This window comes from Clarias gariepinus, chromosome 18 (assembly GCF_024256425.1).
Source record: "Clarias gariepinus isolate MV-2021 ecotype Netherlands chromosome 18, CGAR_prim_01v2, whole genome shotgun sequence".
NCBI classification, from domain to species: Eukaryota; Metazoa; Chordata; class Actinopteri; order Siluriformes; family Clariidae; genus Clarias; species Clarias gariepinus.
The window spans coordinates 11,178,383-11,195,249 of NC_071117.1; the positions used below are offsets into that span (position 1 = coordinate 11,178,383).

The 16,867-nt window shown below is 39.2% G+C and overlaps 1 protein-coding gene across 3 annotated transcripts in view; it reads right to left on the bottom strand.

Moving 5' to 3' along the window:
• The window catches only part of epha6 (eph receptor A6), a 167,727-nt gene that overhangs the window by 48,200 nt on the left and 102,660 nt on the right, over positions 1-16,867 (bottom strand). For all 3 annotated transcript variants that reach the window (XM_053476874.1, XM_053476873.1, XM_053476875.1), the window contains exons 4-5: positions 5,421-5,576; positions 4,442-4,777 (exon numbers count right to left, since the gene is read on the bottom strand). In XM_053476874.1, the coding sequence (XP_053332849.1) occupies positions 4,442-4,777; positions 5,421-5,576 (492 nt within the window). The remainder of the gene's footprint in view (positions 1-4,441; positions 4,778-5,420; positions 5,577-16,867) is intronic.

A 16,867-nucleotide genomic window follows, 5' to 3' on the forward strand; every position in this document is an offset into this window, starting at 1 on the left:
TTAATGCTCTGGATTATAGATCAGAAGCTTGCAGGTTCAAGTCTCAGCACTACCAGGCTGCCAGTGTTGCCAACCCCTAAACACTATCCTGGCTGACCCTATAATCTGACTCTAGCTTTTTAACTGGGATATTTGAAAGAAAACAATAAAAAAAAAAAATAAACACATTACTGTGCTCTAAGACAGTGGGTCCTGGTCCTGGACGACCCGCTACCCTACCACCTAATTTTAACTAATCAGTTAATCATCAACGTTTTCCGGATAAATGTACAGTAGGTTTGCAGGGCAGGTGGTCCTCCAGGACCAGGGTTCGAATGCACTGCTGTAAGGTACATTTGACAAATACTTGGACAGTGGAGTAGTGGTCCCTGTGGGACACCTCTATAGTTTAGGGTTTGATTTCCGCCTCAGTTCTGTGTGCATGGAAATAGCATGTTTTCCCATGGCAGGTTTCATCCAGGCACTATGGTTTCCGCCCATTCAAAGACATGCAGACTTGGCCAATCACAGGTATCCTTGAGCTGAGAATGTAGAAAATGGCAGATAGAACTGGCTAGTTGGCTTTATGTGTCTTGGACATTGTAGAATTGTAGATGTCATCATTATGGGTGAGAGCTGGATGGTGCCTGGGAATTGCAGGTAAATAAACTGCAAAACTGAATCCATGAAAGATTCTGTAGAACCTCCACTGTGGCTAAGCTATTAACATTCATTGGTGTAAATTATTTTGCTCATCCATTTTTTTTTTTACATAAAACCCATTTGGTATAACTGATCAAATGACACCACGGCTTGTTATTAAAAAAATTGACACGTGAACAATACGATCAATTTTCTCATCATGTTCATGCAGGTGAAGGCAGGATAATGAAATTCTACTTCTGTCATCCCCAACTCTAGTTTCTGCTTAGCTTTCTTTTAACAGTCATCTAACAAGGTCTATTACTCCCTTAATCTGTTCCATTAACACAGACAGCAACCTAAAACGGTTCTGTCAGAACAATAGCCACTGAGGTTTGAAGAGCAAATCAAGATCAGCCAATGGGCATTGGAAGGAGTAATTCATCTGCACGAGGCCAGCGAATGAGCATGAAGAAAGATAGTGACACAAAGTCAATGAAAAGGTTAGGGTCAAGAACTGGGCAGTGGAGCCTTCAGGGCAGACTATTTCAGCTAAGCTCGGGTCTTGTATTGGCCTTTGCTATATCTGCTGACAACACCAGGGGCAAACGAGAAAAAAAGAAGAAAAAAAAAAACAAGAACATGTCATACTGAGCTACAGTACTATATCTTTATTAGTGTAAAACTGAGCATGGGCAAGAAGAAGCAGTAGCTTCTCCAATGGCACTCTGAATGAAAGACCCTTGTCTCTGAAATCAGTTTGCTCAGCACACTGAGAATAGCATCAGACCGGACTGTGGTGCACTCATTCCCCACAGACCGCAGAGCCAGGGTCCACAGAGAGACACAGAGATCTCTCTCCAGAACAACTGCACACCAATGTATAATGCCTGAGCCTGGAGGCAAGATGAGGAAAACATTTGCTGATGCAGTTCTGTGTAAGAGGACTTTCCGTACCTGTTGTAGCCTGGGATTTGAAATGCTTGATGAATTACGATGCTCGAGTGAACTGCCTGAATCTTTCTATTAGAGGTTTTTTTAGAATAGTTATTATGTTATGATGTGGGAATTCCATAATAACTGGCACTCTGGTCACGATGCCTTGAAGGGTTACCAGAGCAAACAAAACAAGGAAAAACACCCACAGAAATTAGTTTACTAATCACCGTCATTAATCAGTGTGATGAAATAACCGCAGGTGATGACAAGCATGTCAACAAGGGTCAGGTTAACTAATGCTTGCAATCATTTTTGTCACAGTTTACACCAAAACCACAGCTTGCAGTGGCCCAAAACTTTGGACATACATTAAGTCCCCGACATATGAAAGGGTTTGGTTCCAAGAGCCCGTTTATAAGTCCAATTTGTTCGTTAGTCCAATAAACATTTTCTAGGTACTACAGTAGGATATTTAAACAGTTGGCTATACACAGTATAAAACTTACAAGTTCTTTGATCTTGTCCTTGTTCTTTAGAATCATGCCGATGGTTGAATTAGTCATGTTAAAAGAACGAGTGATGTCTGCCATCTTTTCACCTCACTCAATTCTCTCTCTTATTTTCCCTTTCGTCTCGATCGTTATTGCTTGGTGCTTCAGTACCAGCTTTATCACTGCTGCTTTTACGCCTGCTTCCGGACATCCTGGGTGAACAATGCACACACGTGAAAATGTGATCTAACTTCCGCAATTAAACATGCATGTTCGTATCTTTGAAAGTTCGTAACTTGAATGTTCGTATCTAGGGTACTTATTCCATTGCTTTTTGTTTTTCTTTTCTCACCTTTTTCTATGCATTCTATAAATTCTGCAACTTTTATGCATTGGTCTACCAGGAGGAAACTCATTCAGTACAGGGAGAGCATGCAAACTTAAAAAACATTCACTACAGATGAGATTTAAACCTCGGCCACTAAGCTATTGTGCCACCTGTCATTCATGCCAGTAGAATTTCAAGATCTTTGTGAAAAAGGACTTTCATAAACCTGGACCTTGACCAACTTTAATCGAGTTCTACTGTAGCATTCCTACCACATTAGCCAGGTAGCTTTTAGGGTTAAACTGTGAGCCGTCACAAAAACAGTGCTCCTTATTTTACTAGGCAGACGTGTTTTATATAATCTCAATGTGAGGGTTATGAGGAAGCATGGCAGACAAGAACAAGATTTCATGCCTCTTACCAACCAGGCAGAAAATATCCTGCTATATATTATAAGCGCTCTGTTTGATGTTCATAGCTGGAGGTGAAGACACAAACAACTTTTTTTTTTTTTTTTTTACCACCTTCAAATGAAACACTCTAGGCAGTATTATGCAAAAAAGCAAAGACGATAAAGAAGAATCTCATGATCCAGCAGTGACAAGGTGAAATAATCATCTCGGATATGAAAGAGGTTGTCTGAGTCTATTGCCAGAGGCATACACTATGACAAATAAATTACAGAGATGGAAAGATATAACATATGCAATTATATTATATATTTGTGAAGACCATGTTGAAAGGCAGGGATTTAAGGAATTAGTCAAAAACTCTCAATCCAATTATGCTATGCCAAACTGCAAGTGTCTGTGTGTATAGGCAATATAATGATTCGGCAATAAAAAGTTACAGATTTGCTAATGGGCAGTCTTATATAAACTCCAAGTTAATTTCCTCATGGTGATTCTTTTGTATAAATGAGTTTAATATTGTAGTAATCATATATTTTTACCTTAAGTCACACGCTCCTAGCTCTTATTAAACACCTCACCATTTCTTCATACTGTACTTGGGTGGGCCGCCTAAGCAGTGTAGTGAGAGAGAGAAAATGCAGCGCATTCCAGCTGCCATAAAACCTATAAGAAGACTGAAACTTACTTAAAAAACAACACACAGGAGGATTAACCCTTAAAACTGAAGCAGCGCTGATCCGTTCGGCAACATAGCACTAACAACCGCTTATACGGAAAGTCCTGTCGGTGTTTGCTAACGAGTTGGTTTCAGACATCACTCTGTGTATTTGGGGTTTCTGATACGTCATGCTTAAATTACATTAACACCGGAATATGGGAATGGCGTTGCAAAATTGGCAAAGTTTATTATTATTACTAGAAATGCCTGTGACTTTGTTCATTTGCACACTAGCATATCTTTTGTTCCCATTGACCAATTGGGATGAAACAAAGCCTGTACGTTTCCTCAAGCTTGGCCAAATATACCTGTGAAAACCACATTGAAATTCGTTCAGTAGTTTTTACGCGATGTGTGCACAAACAAACAGACAAACAACAATTCCAAAAAACACCTTGACGTATTCTATTACTCATCTTACATCTCCACAAATAATATTTTTGCAAATGTTTTTTAATGTACAGACATGCCCACTTTACAGTTTTATTGTATGTATAGATTATTATTATTATCAGTAGTAGTAACAGAAAAAAACATAAAACATATGATCTTATGAATCTGTGCCACAACATTAAACATTTTTTATTAAGTCATGTTTGTATAGTTGTTTAAAAGTAAAGAAAATTCTGTTCATCATATTGCCTAGGTTATGACAATGTGTATTGCACAATCCTAAGCCATATATATATATAATGTATTTATGTTGTAAAAGTATTTTATGTCGACAGAATCAAATCTAGGCTCTCGAGCTGTTTCTATGTGTATTTACACGCGCTTCTTCACCTCCAGAATAATCCACACGGAAAGGAACGAACAGAAATGCTCGCAATAAGAGGTTTGCACCACAGAAGGCTCCAAATCCACAAATCTTTCACAAAAGTTATTTACTGCTGCTTTAACTGGCGAACCACTGAAGCTAAAGCACACTCACCAGCCTGCGCGGTACTGATAGTGATGTTGGCCATCTGTTTCGCTGTTCGTCCCATTCCTGACACTCCGTTAACCGCCTCGATCTGGAACGTGTAGTTAGCGTTGGCCATGAAGTCCTGCACGGCCACAGAGGTGCGCGTCAGGCCCACGGGCGGCGGCACAAAACGCACGTCACTGTCGCACATTTGGCACGCCTGGCCCTCGACACTACAGCGCTGGCACAGGACATTGTAGGTTATGTCCTTGCGGCCGCCCGTGTCGCTGGGTGGAGCCCACTGCAGGAACAGCGTCGTCTCGTTCATGATGTGCACCACGTTACGCGGAGGCGAGGGCGGTCCTGGGTAATAAAACGGATCTGGTTAGAAGAATTCCGGTTAATAATTCAGATATATTATGAATAAAATATCCAAATAATAATGAAAATATTAATATTATATAATATATGAAGCCTTGACGTTGATTAATTTTTACTTAAAAAAAAAGTCTGAATGCTTAAAAAAGTCGTTTTGCTTAAGTTTAATAATGATTGTCCCGATCAGCATTACTATGAGCTGATTCCACAAGTATTGGCACCCGTCATGGGAAAAATAACTAAATATAAATATACCATATTTAAGGCAAAGAACAAAGCTAATACTGAAATAGAACTAAAATAAAAATAAAAAGTTTTTGTAAAAAGCATACTATTTTGTGCGAAACATTGTTTTCAGAATTAACCGCCATCAAATATGCAAACTTTTCTTTACAACAATGCTAATTTAGATCGGTGAAGATGCTTATTTTTTCTAAATTAAATATTATTTTATTTTTTTTACTAACTCAACGACGATAGAAAGCAGGATGAAGCAATGACAAGAGACAGAACAATTATAACATAAAAGACCAGAAATGTAACTCTGAGAAGCTTGAGCCTATGCACTGGTAGGTGCAATAACAGAGTCTAGACAGATGATTAGCTAAATAATAAGAGTTGGACTGACGTGTGCAGGCGGTGCTCGGTGGGTCTTTGCCCGCTCGGTAGTAGCCTTTCTCGCAGTGGCACAGCGCAGACGCCTCGGAGTGGCTGAAACTGTGCGGAGGGCACTTAGAGCACTTGATGTTCCCCGCGAAGGCCTTGTAGAAACCGGCTTTACAGGCTGCGAACACACATAGTGGGGAGAAAACAAAATACACAGTTAAGAGGATGTGGTTCATTAAATGCTAAGCGCTTGTGTATGACTTATGTTACGGCGTACGCTGTGCCGCTGCTGCGACTGCACCAAACTTCAACTGTGTTTTGATGAATGGCAGCTTGGAGACGTGCAGATCAGGAACTGAATTTGTAAAATAAAGGACTCTGAGCAAATAGAATCAATACCTTTTGCTGACGTACACAATTCCAACATAGATGACTATACATCTCTAATGTGTCACTTCTGGCAAAGTGAGTTATTTGGATTAGACCTGAAACGACCTGAGCGCAGTTTATGGCTCTGACGTTGCCAAATTTCCGGTTCACCCCTTATAAATCATGCACTTGTCTTTAAGTCTGATGCAGCAAAAAAAAATCAAAAATAATAATTATGAAAATATGAATAAAAATGAATGTAATAAATATTCAGTTTGCACCAATAAACTGAGCTACAACTCTGACGCTCGAGAGATGTTCTGTTTTTTCCATGGTTTTGGGTGTTCTGTGGTTACATCAGGGATTTTTAAAACTGCTGATTCCGGCTAAAACGGCTGATTCCATTCATACAAACCGTCAACTTCCAGTGATGGTTACTGGATTACCTTTTGTTTCCTAATTAAATAAGCTCTACCAACTCTCCATCAACATCCAAGCTCCACCAACGCTCTCCTTTCCTACATGCTTTCAACTAAATTTACATTTAGGCATTTGGCAGACGCTCTTATCCAGAGCAACTTACATTTTTATCTCATTACACATCTGAGCAGTTGAGGGTTAAGGGCCTTGCTCAAGGACTCAACAGGGGCAACTTAGTGGTTGTGAGGTTTGAACCTGGGACCTTCCGAACTGTGGTCCAATGCCTTAACCACTGAGCTACCCCTGTCCAAACGTAAGCTTGAGTCCCTTCTCATTTCTGTTAAGGTCAAATGAGAACATAAATCCATCACACCATCATTCCATCCATCTAGGAACCTTGGATGCCAATGGTGACCATTGTATTTATTCCCATTTTTACAGGTGTATAGGGCTTTCAGTCAACATTCACACACTACGGGCAATTTGTAAACACCAGTTAGTCCAACCTGCATGTTTTTAGACTTTGGGAGGAAACCGGAGTGCTCGGAAGAAACCCACCAAGTGCGGGGAGAACATTCAAACTCCATGCATGCCGGAATCGAACCCAGACCCTGGAGGTGCAAGGTGACAGTGCTAACCACTATGCTACCGTACCGCCAAATCTATCACTTCAGCTGTTCAACATTTCTAATTATAGTTAACAGCAGTTGATTTTATTTGTTAGGCATTTAAACAATCATTTGGGCACAAAAGAGGGAAAGGATAAAAAATTTTGGCATAAAGGGTTAAATGTGTCAAATTGAACAGTTTTACAACCAAATAAACAACTTTTCCCAGTTTTCTTTAATGTTTAAAAATTTTTTCAAAACAACTTTAAAACCTCAAACTCGCAGGTGTGTATGATCTTGGGCTAAAACTGACCGATTAAATCTAAAGAGAAAAAGAGGGTCCAAATGACTCCCAAGTAAACTGTTAAAGGAAAAAAAAAAACATCCTCAATCAAATGCATACACTTCAGAACATGTTTGCAAAAACGCTTTGTACTGACACCTAAATGCTTCCTCCGAGACTTATTATCTTGGTATAATCCTGGCATGAGGCTTCTGACATGATAAGAAAGGCTGCATATTTAGTATCTCTAAGTGCTTACTGTGTTTTTAGAGCAAAGAAAGCTGATTAGAAGATCAAAGCTGCAGGATAATGCTGACTTTTCTCCATTAAAATACACACAATGCTCACACACAATACGTATGCAGGTCATGCTTGTTTTTTGCCTTATTCATGAGAGTTATATTAAAGCTAGAAACAACCACCACAACTACAACTATGCAACAAGTACTACAATCACTACTATTACTTTTATATCAGCTTTAAGACTATTTGGCGGCACCTCCAGCTTCTGGGTTCGATTCCCGTCTCTACAGTATGTGCATGGAGATTGCATGTTCTCCCCGTGCTTGGTGGGTTTTTCTCCCACAGTCTCAAAGATATGCAGATTAGACTAACGTGTGTTCCCAAATGGCACGTTGTGTGTGAATGTGTGTGTAAATGTTGATCAGAGGTCCTACAGTACCACGGTTGTACAAAATGGGAATAAACACAATGGTCAACATTGGCCTCCACGATCATTCGTTCATCGGTTGAACTACAGAGGTTCCTAGATGGATGAATGGATAAATGGAACAACACTAATAGCCAACACAATTCAATTCAATTCAATTCAATTTTATTTGTATAGCGCTTTTAACAATTGACATTGTTGCAAAGCAGCTTGTCAATTACATTTACAATTTTAATACAATCACTACTACCATACCTGTGATATCTCCACTACCAAATAGTGATATGCTACAACAACAAAATCAACTACACCTACAGCAAAACTACCGTACAGTACGACAGGAGTTCACATCAAAACTTTCGATTGTTCTGAATAACAGAATACAGTTATGAGAGTAAAGACTCTGTTTATTTCTCTCTATAAGGGTTTCACTAGTGCTTGGCTACCATTAAGGTAGAACATTTTCTCAGTACGCCATGATCGGACGTCATCAATCCTGAAATGCTGGCCTCCCAGGAACACCTTTCATGGCCCTTTCTTTTAATAGAAATAGTCACTAGGGGCGCTCCCACATTAAGGCTACTACTACCACTTAGTCAGGAGGGCCGAAGACTATCACGTGTTTCCTCCGAACCACGTGACGCCAGCCGACTGCATCTTTTCGAACTGCCCGCTCACGCACCGTTGGGGGCGGCGTAACAAACGCGGAGGACAGCGCTATCCGCTCCTACTGCTTGTGCAAGCTGACAGACGCCCCTGATTGGCTGTAGAGCCGTGATTGATCTGGGAGCACCAAGTACTTCTCATTCCTTTCCTGTGAGAGAGCTTGGCCAATCAGCTTTCTAGACCTCCGGCTGTGAGAGGTTACAGCATCAACCGGGAATCGAACCAGCGATCTCCGGATGATAGGGACTTAAACCCGAAAACTTTCTACCTTGATGGTATCCAAGCACCAGTAAAATTAAATAATAAGAATTTTGAAAATAAGTGCATTAGGGTATTAAAAGATTATGTAGACAAATATAGGGAGGTTTTAACTGTGTTCTGTTTTTCTACACGATCAAAAGTCCCGGTTTGACTTGAACGGCCCTATACTGTATACTGTAAGCTACAACAAGAAAAACAACTAAAAGACTAAAAACTTCTATTACTCTAGTAAACAAAACATTCAGATGAACTACACCTACTACAACAACTAATTAAACCATTATTATTATTATTATTATTTTTTTTTTTTTATTATTATTATTATTATTTTTATTATTATTTACCTACTACTACCTCCACACCTAAACCACTAGAACTAAAATCAACAACATTTCCGGTCCTACCTCAATAACTAAAATATGAAATACTTTTACAGCAACAACTACACCTACACTTACTACTACTACTTCAACTACAATGACCAGTACTGCTAGTGCAGCACCTACAGTACAACAACAAACAACATTGCGAAAACTTTTTTTTTTTTTGCTGTTTCAGTGTTTATAACCGCAGTAGGAACATTTTCTAATTTAAACACGCACTGGCGCTATAGACTCTGAGAGCTACTTCAGCTTTTTTTTTTCCCTTTCTTTTTCAATCATCACAGTATGTTCCACGAGCAACACCAGATGTATATCATTAAGCCTCATTAATTTGTCTTCGCGTTTCAGCAGGCCTTCTGACAAATCGCGCTTCAGTTTTTTGACACGGCTGCATTATGAGTCCTCGGGTGGCAGGTGGTAGTCACGTCGGAATCTGCGTGAAACAAACAACTTGGGAGTGACATTTTCTATATGCTGTCTCAAAGCATATATGCAAAGAAAACATTATAAAAAGGCGCTTGTGCCAGGAACAGTCACAGCCTTCGGCGGCCTTTCCGAACCGCGTCAACCTTATAGCCATCAATTTCCTCACTATCGGACTCCCTGACTGCCAAAACAAAATGAAACACATTTAAAATAGCAAGAAAATACAACATGACAACCTGAAACCAATGTTGCGAATACAAATCATAGTAGAACAGAAATGACTTTATTAGAGTTAATACTTTTCTAGATTTACTGATCAACATGCCATTGAATGATTCCCAAGGAATTTGGCCATGTTTTCCTTGAACGAATGGGTGATCCTTATTGGTCGACTACAACACAGAGCATCAAATGTGCTCAGAGTATCTGTACACTGGGCTGGTGGAGCATCAATGTCCATCAAAAATACAACAACAACACTACCAACAACAACTACTACATCAGCTACCACAACAGCAACAATTACACCTACAACAAAACAACCATCACACTAACAACAATTACTTATATATCAGCTATAACAACAACCACACCTACACCTACAACAAAACAACCACAATACCAACAGCTACTACTATATCAGCTATGAAAACAACCACACATACAACAAAACAACCATCACACTAACAACAATTACTTATATATCAGCTATAACAACAACCACAACTACACCTACAACAAAACAACCACAACACTAACAACAACTACTACTGTATCATCTACAACAACCACAACCACACCTACAATAAAACAACCACAGCACTAACAACTACTATATCAGCTATAACAACCACAACTAAACCTACAACAAATCAACCACAACACTAACAGCAATTACTACTGTATCATCTACAACAACAACCACAACTAAACCTACAACAAAAAAACCCATAAGACTAACAACAACTACTACTATGTCAGCTATAACAAAAACCACAACTAAACCTACAACAAAACAACTACAACACTGACAGCAACTACTACTGTATCATCTACAACAACAACAACCACAACTACACTGACAACAAAAAAAACTATGTACGCCACAATTAACAACAACTACTACTTTAACGGCTATAACAAAAAACACCACTACACCTACATCTACAACAACCACAACTACACCTGCAACAAAGCAACTACAGCATTAACAACAACTACTACATCAGCTACAATACCCACAACTACACCTACAACAAAAAAGATACAACACTAACAACAACTACTACACCATATACAAAAACATCAACTACAACTGCAACAAAGCAACCACAACACTCATAACAACAACTACTACTTTAGCTACAACTCCTACATCAAACACTAACAACAAATAACACTGTATCAACTACAACAACCACTACACCTTCAGAAAAAGTACAGTACTACTTTCACTACACCACCTACAACAACTACATCTAAACAACATCTATTACTACAACACTAACAACAACTACCACCATACAGTACAGTAACTACATGAACAAGCTATGTCTATTTACACAGCAACCACCAATCTGAACATTAAAGAGTTGACGAATCAATCATGTCCAAGAAGGAAACAACTTTTGAACGCTGCAAAAATTGGCACAGCTTCACAAATACCCTAACAGGTAACCCTTCACAATCACAAACTTCAACGTTCCCTACCAGACCTAAATTTTTAAAGTTGTTGCTTTACATATTGGTGGTTTAGCATTTTGGGGTTCTTGCCTGACATGCAGGCGATTCCAGGGCCTCCTAAGCCAGTCCCATGCCTGGACACATCAGGAACAGCATCTGGCATAAAACCTGTGCCAACATGGGATGTGAATTGGATGGTCTGCTGTGGCGACCCCTTGGCAAGAGCAGCCAAAGAACAACTTATAAATATATAATTTAGCACCATGGCACAGTGGACAGGTTTAAACAACTCCACATTGCTGCATAAAGACGTACACGTGTGTCCTATCTGTGCCGTGTGAGACTTTATGCACCAGTTGTTTAAACCTGTCCACTGTGTCACAAAAACCTGAAAATGAAAAACAATCATAGTTAAACTTTGTGTGTGTTTATTTAAAATAATAAAAAGAAGAAAAAGATTTGAACAAATTCATTCATTCATTCATCTTTAATAGCGCTTATCTTGTACAGGGTCACAGGGTGCGTGGAGCCTGGAGATCTCAGGAGACTTAGGACACACCCTGGACACACACACCAGGCAATGTGGGAATGCCGTTTAGCTTAACCTGCATGTCTTTGGACTGTGGGAGGAAACCGGAGTTCCTGGAGGAAACGCACCAAGCACGGGGAGAACATACAAACTCCATAAACACAGACCCTGAGTCGCCAATCCAATCTGGAACCTGGTGGTGCGCAGTGATAGATCCAACCACTGAGCCATCGTGCCACCTTTATGTACGATGTAAAACCCGATATACAATTTGAAAATAAAGTCTTACTCCATTTAAACATCTCCGGAATCAACTCCATCTTTATTGTAAGAGACGCTTCAGCATTCCATCCCATCTCCTTGCAGATTTACTGCTACACTCGGTGCTTCTCCGGCATCTGTTTTTTTTTTTTTTATCGGCTTGGGCGTCTGGCTGCGCTCCTGAATCCGCGTTTCTCCGCCCACCTGACAGAAGCTGTAGCTCTGTTCATTTCTTTTTCGTAAACAAAGTAAACTTCAGCTCATGGAGAAGGACAGTGTGGGAAGGGGAGGGAGGTTAAGTGCGGCAGGAAAGAGGCCACTGAATCGGCCGCACCGTGATGTAGTGTGACTTTACTGTTAGGGGACAGTTTAACGTTTACAGTTTTACGTCACGTGTAATAATAGGCGGAGCACAATTACCTTTAGCGGCTAGTGGAATATTTACCGGCCAATTATTTCCATCAGTGCTGGTGGTGTTAACAGCAAGAGACACATCGGCGTTAAGAGGTGCATATCCTATTTATGAGATGTGGAGATGATCAGGCGGCGTGGCAGAGGCGTTACACTGTATCTCGCTAGATGAAGAGCGGTGATTGCGAGAGCGGTACGATTCTGCAGCATTTGCCCAGCAGTCCTACAGGCAAACACGCTGCAGAATGGCCCCGCTCTCGACACCAAAGCAGCCGCGAAGGTTCCCGCTGACGCGCTGTAGCACAGGACAGCACAAAAAAAAAAGAAGGAGAAAACACTTTCAGCTAATTTCGGCATTAATTTGAGTAGGTTCCTTCCACTTATGCTAACTTAATAGTCTCACTTCTCAGTCTGGAATCTAATGTCTAATCTAATGGAATTAAGTTGACTGAGCGGTAAGTTTAATTCCACCACAACACCACTTGATCAAAGTTGCTCTGTCTGACCGAGTGCTGAGAGCTCAGCCTTCTTAAAAGCCAATCAAAGCATCTGGCTTAATGGAGTTTGCAAAGAAAAAAAAAAAGAGAAAAAGAAAAAAAAAAAGAGCTAACTTAATATAACTCCAAAGTTTTTCCTTCCTCACTCACTCACTTACACAGTCACACACACAGCTATAAATATAAGACATAAGGTAACGTCTACTAAGACTTAAAGAAGGAGGTGTGTAAGTGTATCAGCTTCCTTTCCACAACCGTGCATTAAAAAGTACATTAAAAAAAGATACAGTGTAGACTCACTAGGAGGAAAAAAAAAAAGAACGATGTATGTGATGAGATAGCTCAGTTACAACATAAAGCCTTTACTGTTAGCGCAGAGATCACTCTCCTGGGCCGGAAATGAAAATATGGATCTCAAACCTGATTATTGTTGCTGTTTGTGTGATGTAATGCGGCACGTTCCCCGACTTACAAAGTACAAAGTTGATAGAGAAGTCTAATTTCTGATCTGAGACAGTGTGGAAACTTCGGGGCTTTGAATCTGATACAAAAGCAACCGTCATGCCGTTCGAGTGCTGAAAGTCATTTCTGGTGACAGGCTGCAGATTTAGAAAGCCGTGTTCTTTCTTTCTCGCTCTGTATGCAATCATCAGCAAGAATCTTTTTATTTTTTTTTACTTAGCCTTTGACAGGAGGACAAGGGAGGAAAGTCTAAGTCTCCGCCTCCTTTTTCTCTCACATTCTGTCTTTATGTCTTCTCATCTTCTATGTGGGCGTGTGACAGTTTTGGGGCGGGTGGACACATAGTCGGGGAGGAGGAGTAGGAGACGAGAGGAGAACATGAAGCCTATAGGAGATGCGCTAACATTAGCATGGTGCATCATGGGACCGGCTGGTGTGCGAGACGAGAGCTGACGTTGTGTGGTTTAAATTATCGGTTAACCAAAGACATGCGAGTTCAGCAGCAAAGAGGTAATAAAGATAAGATGCTGAGAGCATGGATACAGTTATCCATAAGATGAAGACGTGAAATCCGTATTAACATATGTAAAAAAAAAAAAAAGGAAAATACAGTATTTGCGCAAATTATGTCTCCGGAAATGAGTATGTTAATAAACAGTTATTAAACAGTTAAACTTGCGGTATAGTTTCACACAATGCCGCTAGATAGTCAAAACCAAAAAAAGTGCGTCTTCCTCATCCAGCTCACAAAACGGTGAAACTTGCAGAGGACTCGGGTACGAAATTCTGCTTCACCCTGCCTACTTCCCCGACCCCGACCTCGAACCCAGTGACTTCTTCCTCTTCCTCTTTTATCACTTGAAGAAACCACTTCATGGCAGGTGTTTAACAACGACAAGGTGGACCTTTTCCTCAAGAGCCAAAAAGAACACTTCTACAAAGACGAAGCTGGTCTTCCACCAGCTCATCCATCATTTGGAGAAGTGTCGCCTTATGTGCAGGGTATGTAAAGAAGGACTAAGCTCATGACCAACGTTCGTTTTCATAACATTTTTTTCTTAGCAATAACAACGATTTTATTACCGCCACTTGTACAGAAACGTAATAAGAATATTTGCAACCTGTCAGAACTCATGAACTGTATTAAAACCTTTTTTCTGATGATGTTTCAATACTGGCTCTTGAGAATCCATTGTTTCGGCACCAGCCCACAAAAAAAATTAATTATTTAATAAAAAAACAACAACACTAAATCGCTACATGCCGCTCTCTTTCCATGCAAATCACAAGAAGGGCATCCATTATTATTATTATTATTATTATTATTATTATTATTATTATTATAATAATTATTATTATTATTTTGACCAAACTGCTATGGTATAAATAGAATAATGACTAATAAAAGCTAATAAAGTAGAGTTATTGTTACCACCACTAAGATAATTTTCCAATAACTACTCATCCTGTTTTAATCTTCTAAAACATTACTAAGTTACTTACAATTAAATTCTTAGACAATGACATCATATATAAACAATGACATCACATATACAATTATATATACAAGTTATATGATGTCATTGTTTAAGAATTAAATTAAAGTAATTAAATTAACAAAACACACACACACACACACACACACATATATATATATATATATATATATATATATATATATATATATATGGTATTGTTACATAAACATTTCTGGAATGTTATAGTTCAACCTTTGCAGAAGTTATTAAACTTATCACTAAAATGTTTATTACCTCTGACTCGAGACCTGGAAAGGAGGAAGAGGCGAGAGACATCTGCATAAAGTGAGAGATGGACCGAGTCAGTGCACGAAGGCCGGGAGACACATGCAATCTCAGAGGTAAACAATTTTATCATTAACACACTGGGCTGCTGTGTTAAAAAAAAAAAAAAAAAAAGTAATTATGATTGGGCATGCAGTTTAAATTCTCATCCTCCTTTAATGGAGCGTCTCTGAGCCACTGACCCGGCAGAGCTAATGCAGCCGGGGCCTCATCATCATCATCATCATCATCATCATCAATGTCTTTTCATCTTTCTAACTCCCTGTCCCTCATCACTGCTCTATTTCACTCCCTGCCTCCATCCCTCCCTCACTCATCCTTTTCTCTCACTCTATACTTCTATCTCTCACCTGTTCTCCTCTCGCTGTCTTGCTCAATCTGTCGCAGATTGCCTCCTGCAGGATGCCGTACGCGAGCAGGGGAAATAGCTTATGATAGCGCAAAATATTAATGTGTTTAAAAACCTGGGAATAAAATCTTCAGAATTTAGGGCAGAAAACAGGGACAAATAAATAAATAAATAAATAAATATTATGGTAGATTTTTTATTTATTTTATTTTTTATTTTACTTATTAGATTTTTTTTTTGTGAATACATTCCTTTAATTTATTTATTACTACTTAACCACTGATTCGATTTTCACTAATTTGCCAGCATTATTTATTTATTTATTTATTTATTTGTTTATTTATTTATTTATTTATTTTTATCTGCCATTCCACTTTCCAAATCCCTGAGCGGTTGCCCTGAATGTTAATCACAGCTGTCAGTTAGCATTTAACTGGAAGACACACCGAACGCAGACAGTGACATATTGCAGGGGAATTGCGCGTCAGTGCCGCCGTGTGTGTTTTCTAAAATAAATAGGCCAGTGGCAATTTCATTGGCAATTTCACTTCTCCATTAAAAAAAAACAAACTAGAAACGTTTAAATCCAGAGGCAGACTTTGAAACGTGTTAGCTGCCATGATTCAATTTAAAGGCAAGCCTATACTTAAATGTATAATGGAGAAAGTAGTATATGGAAGTGTAAAGCCTTGAGAGGAACAGCAGCAGGGCTCGCTCTACGCTTCGCACTCGGAGCTGTGTGTATCTGAGATTGTGGGCTGCTGATGCATGTTTTATAGTCGCAGAAATATCTAAAACACACTTTTAATAAAAAACAAGTTTGAAAAGTTCTTTCAAATTATTTTATTTATTGTTACAGGACTACGTTCTAAGTTCATTACTACTATTACTGCATTACTTTATGGCTGTAATACTGTAGGTTGGACATTTTTACATTATGATAATCTTTTTACAAAAATAAGTATACTTTGGAAAAAGAAAATGAATGTTAATGTTGTTCCCATGGCAACATGTTTTATCTAGGCATTTGGCAGATGCCCTTATCCAAAATGACTCCAAATGTACATTTTTATCTCGCTATAAATCAGAGCAATTGAGGGTAACAGAGACAACTTGGTGGTCATGAGATTTGAACCTAGGACCTTTAGAACCATAGCTTAATGCCTTGACCACTCAGCTTCCCCTGGGCCTATGTGCTTCCTGTATGTTCATTTTTTAGGTACTATTTTTGGTCTCTAACCTCATCTTGTGATCAGTTAAGTCCTACTTGTTTCCCCATTAATTTGTTTGTGTTCTTAAAAGCAATGTCATCCTTTTCTAATCATAAAACTTAAATACTTGTCTTTATGAGACAAGACAAGTTTGTGA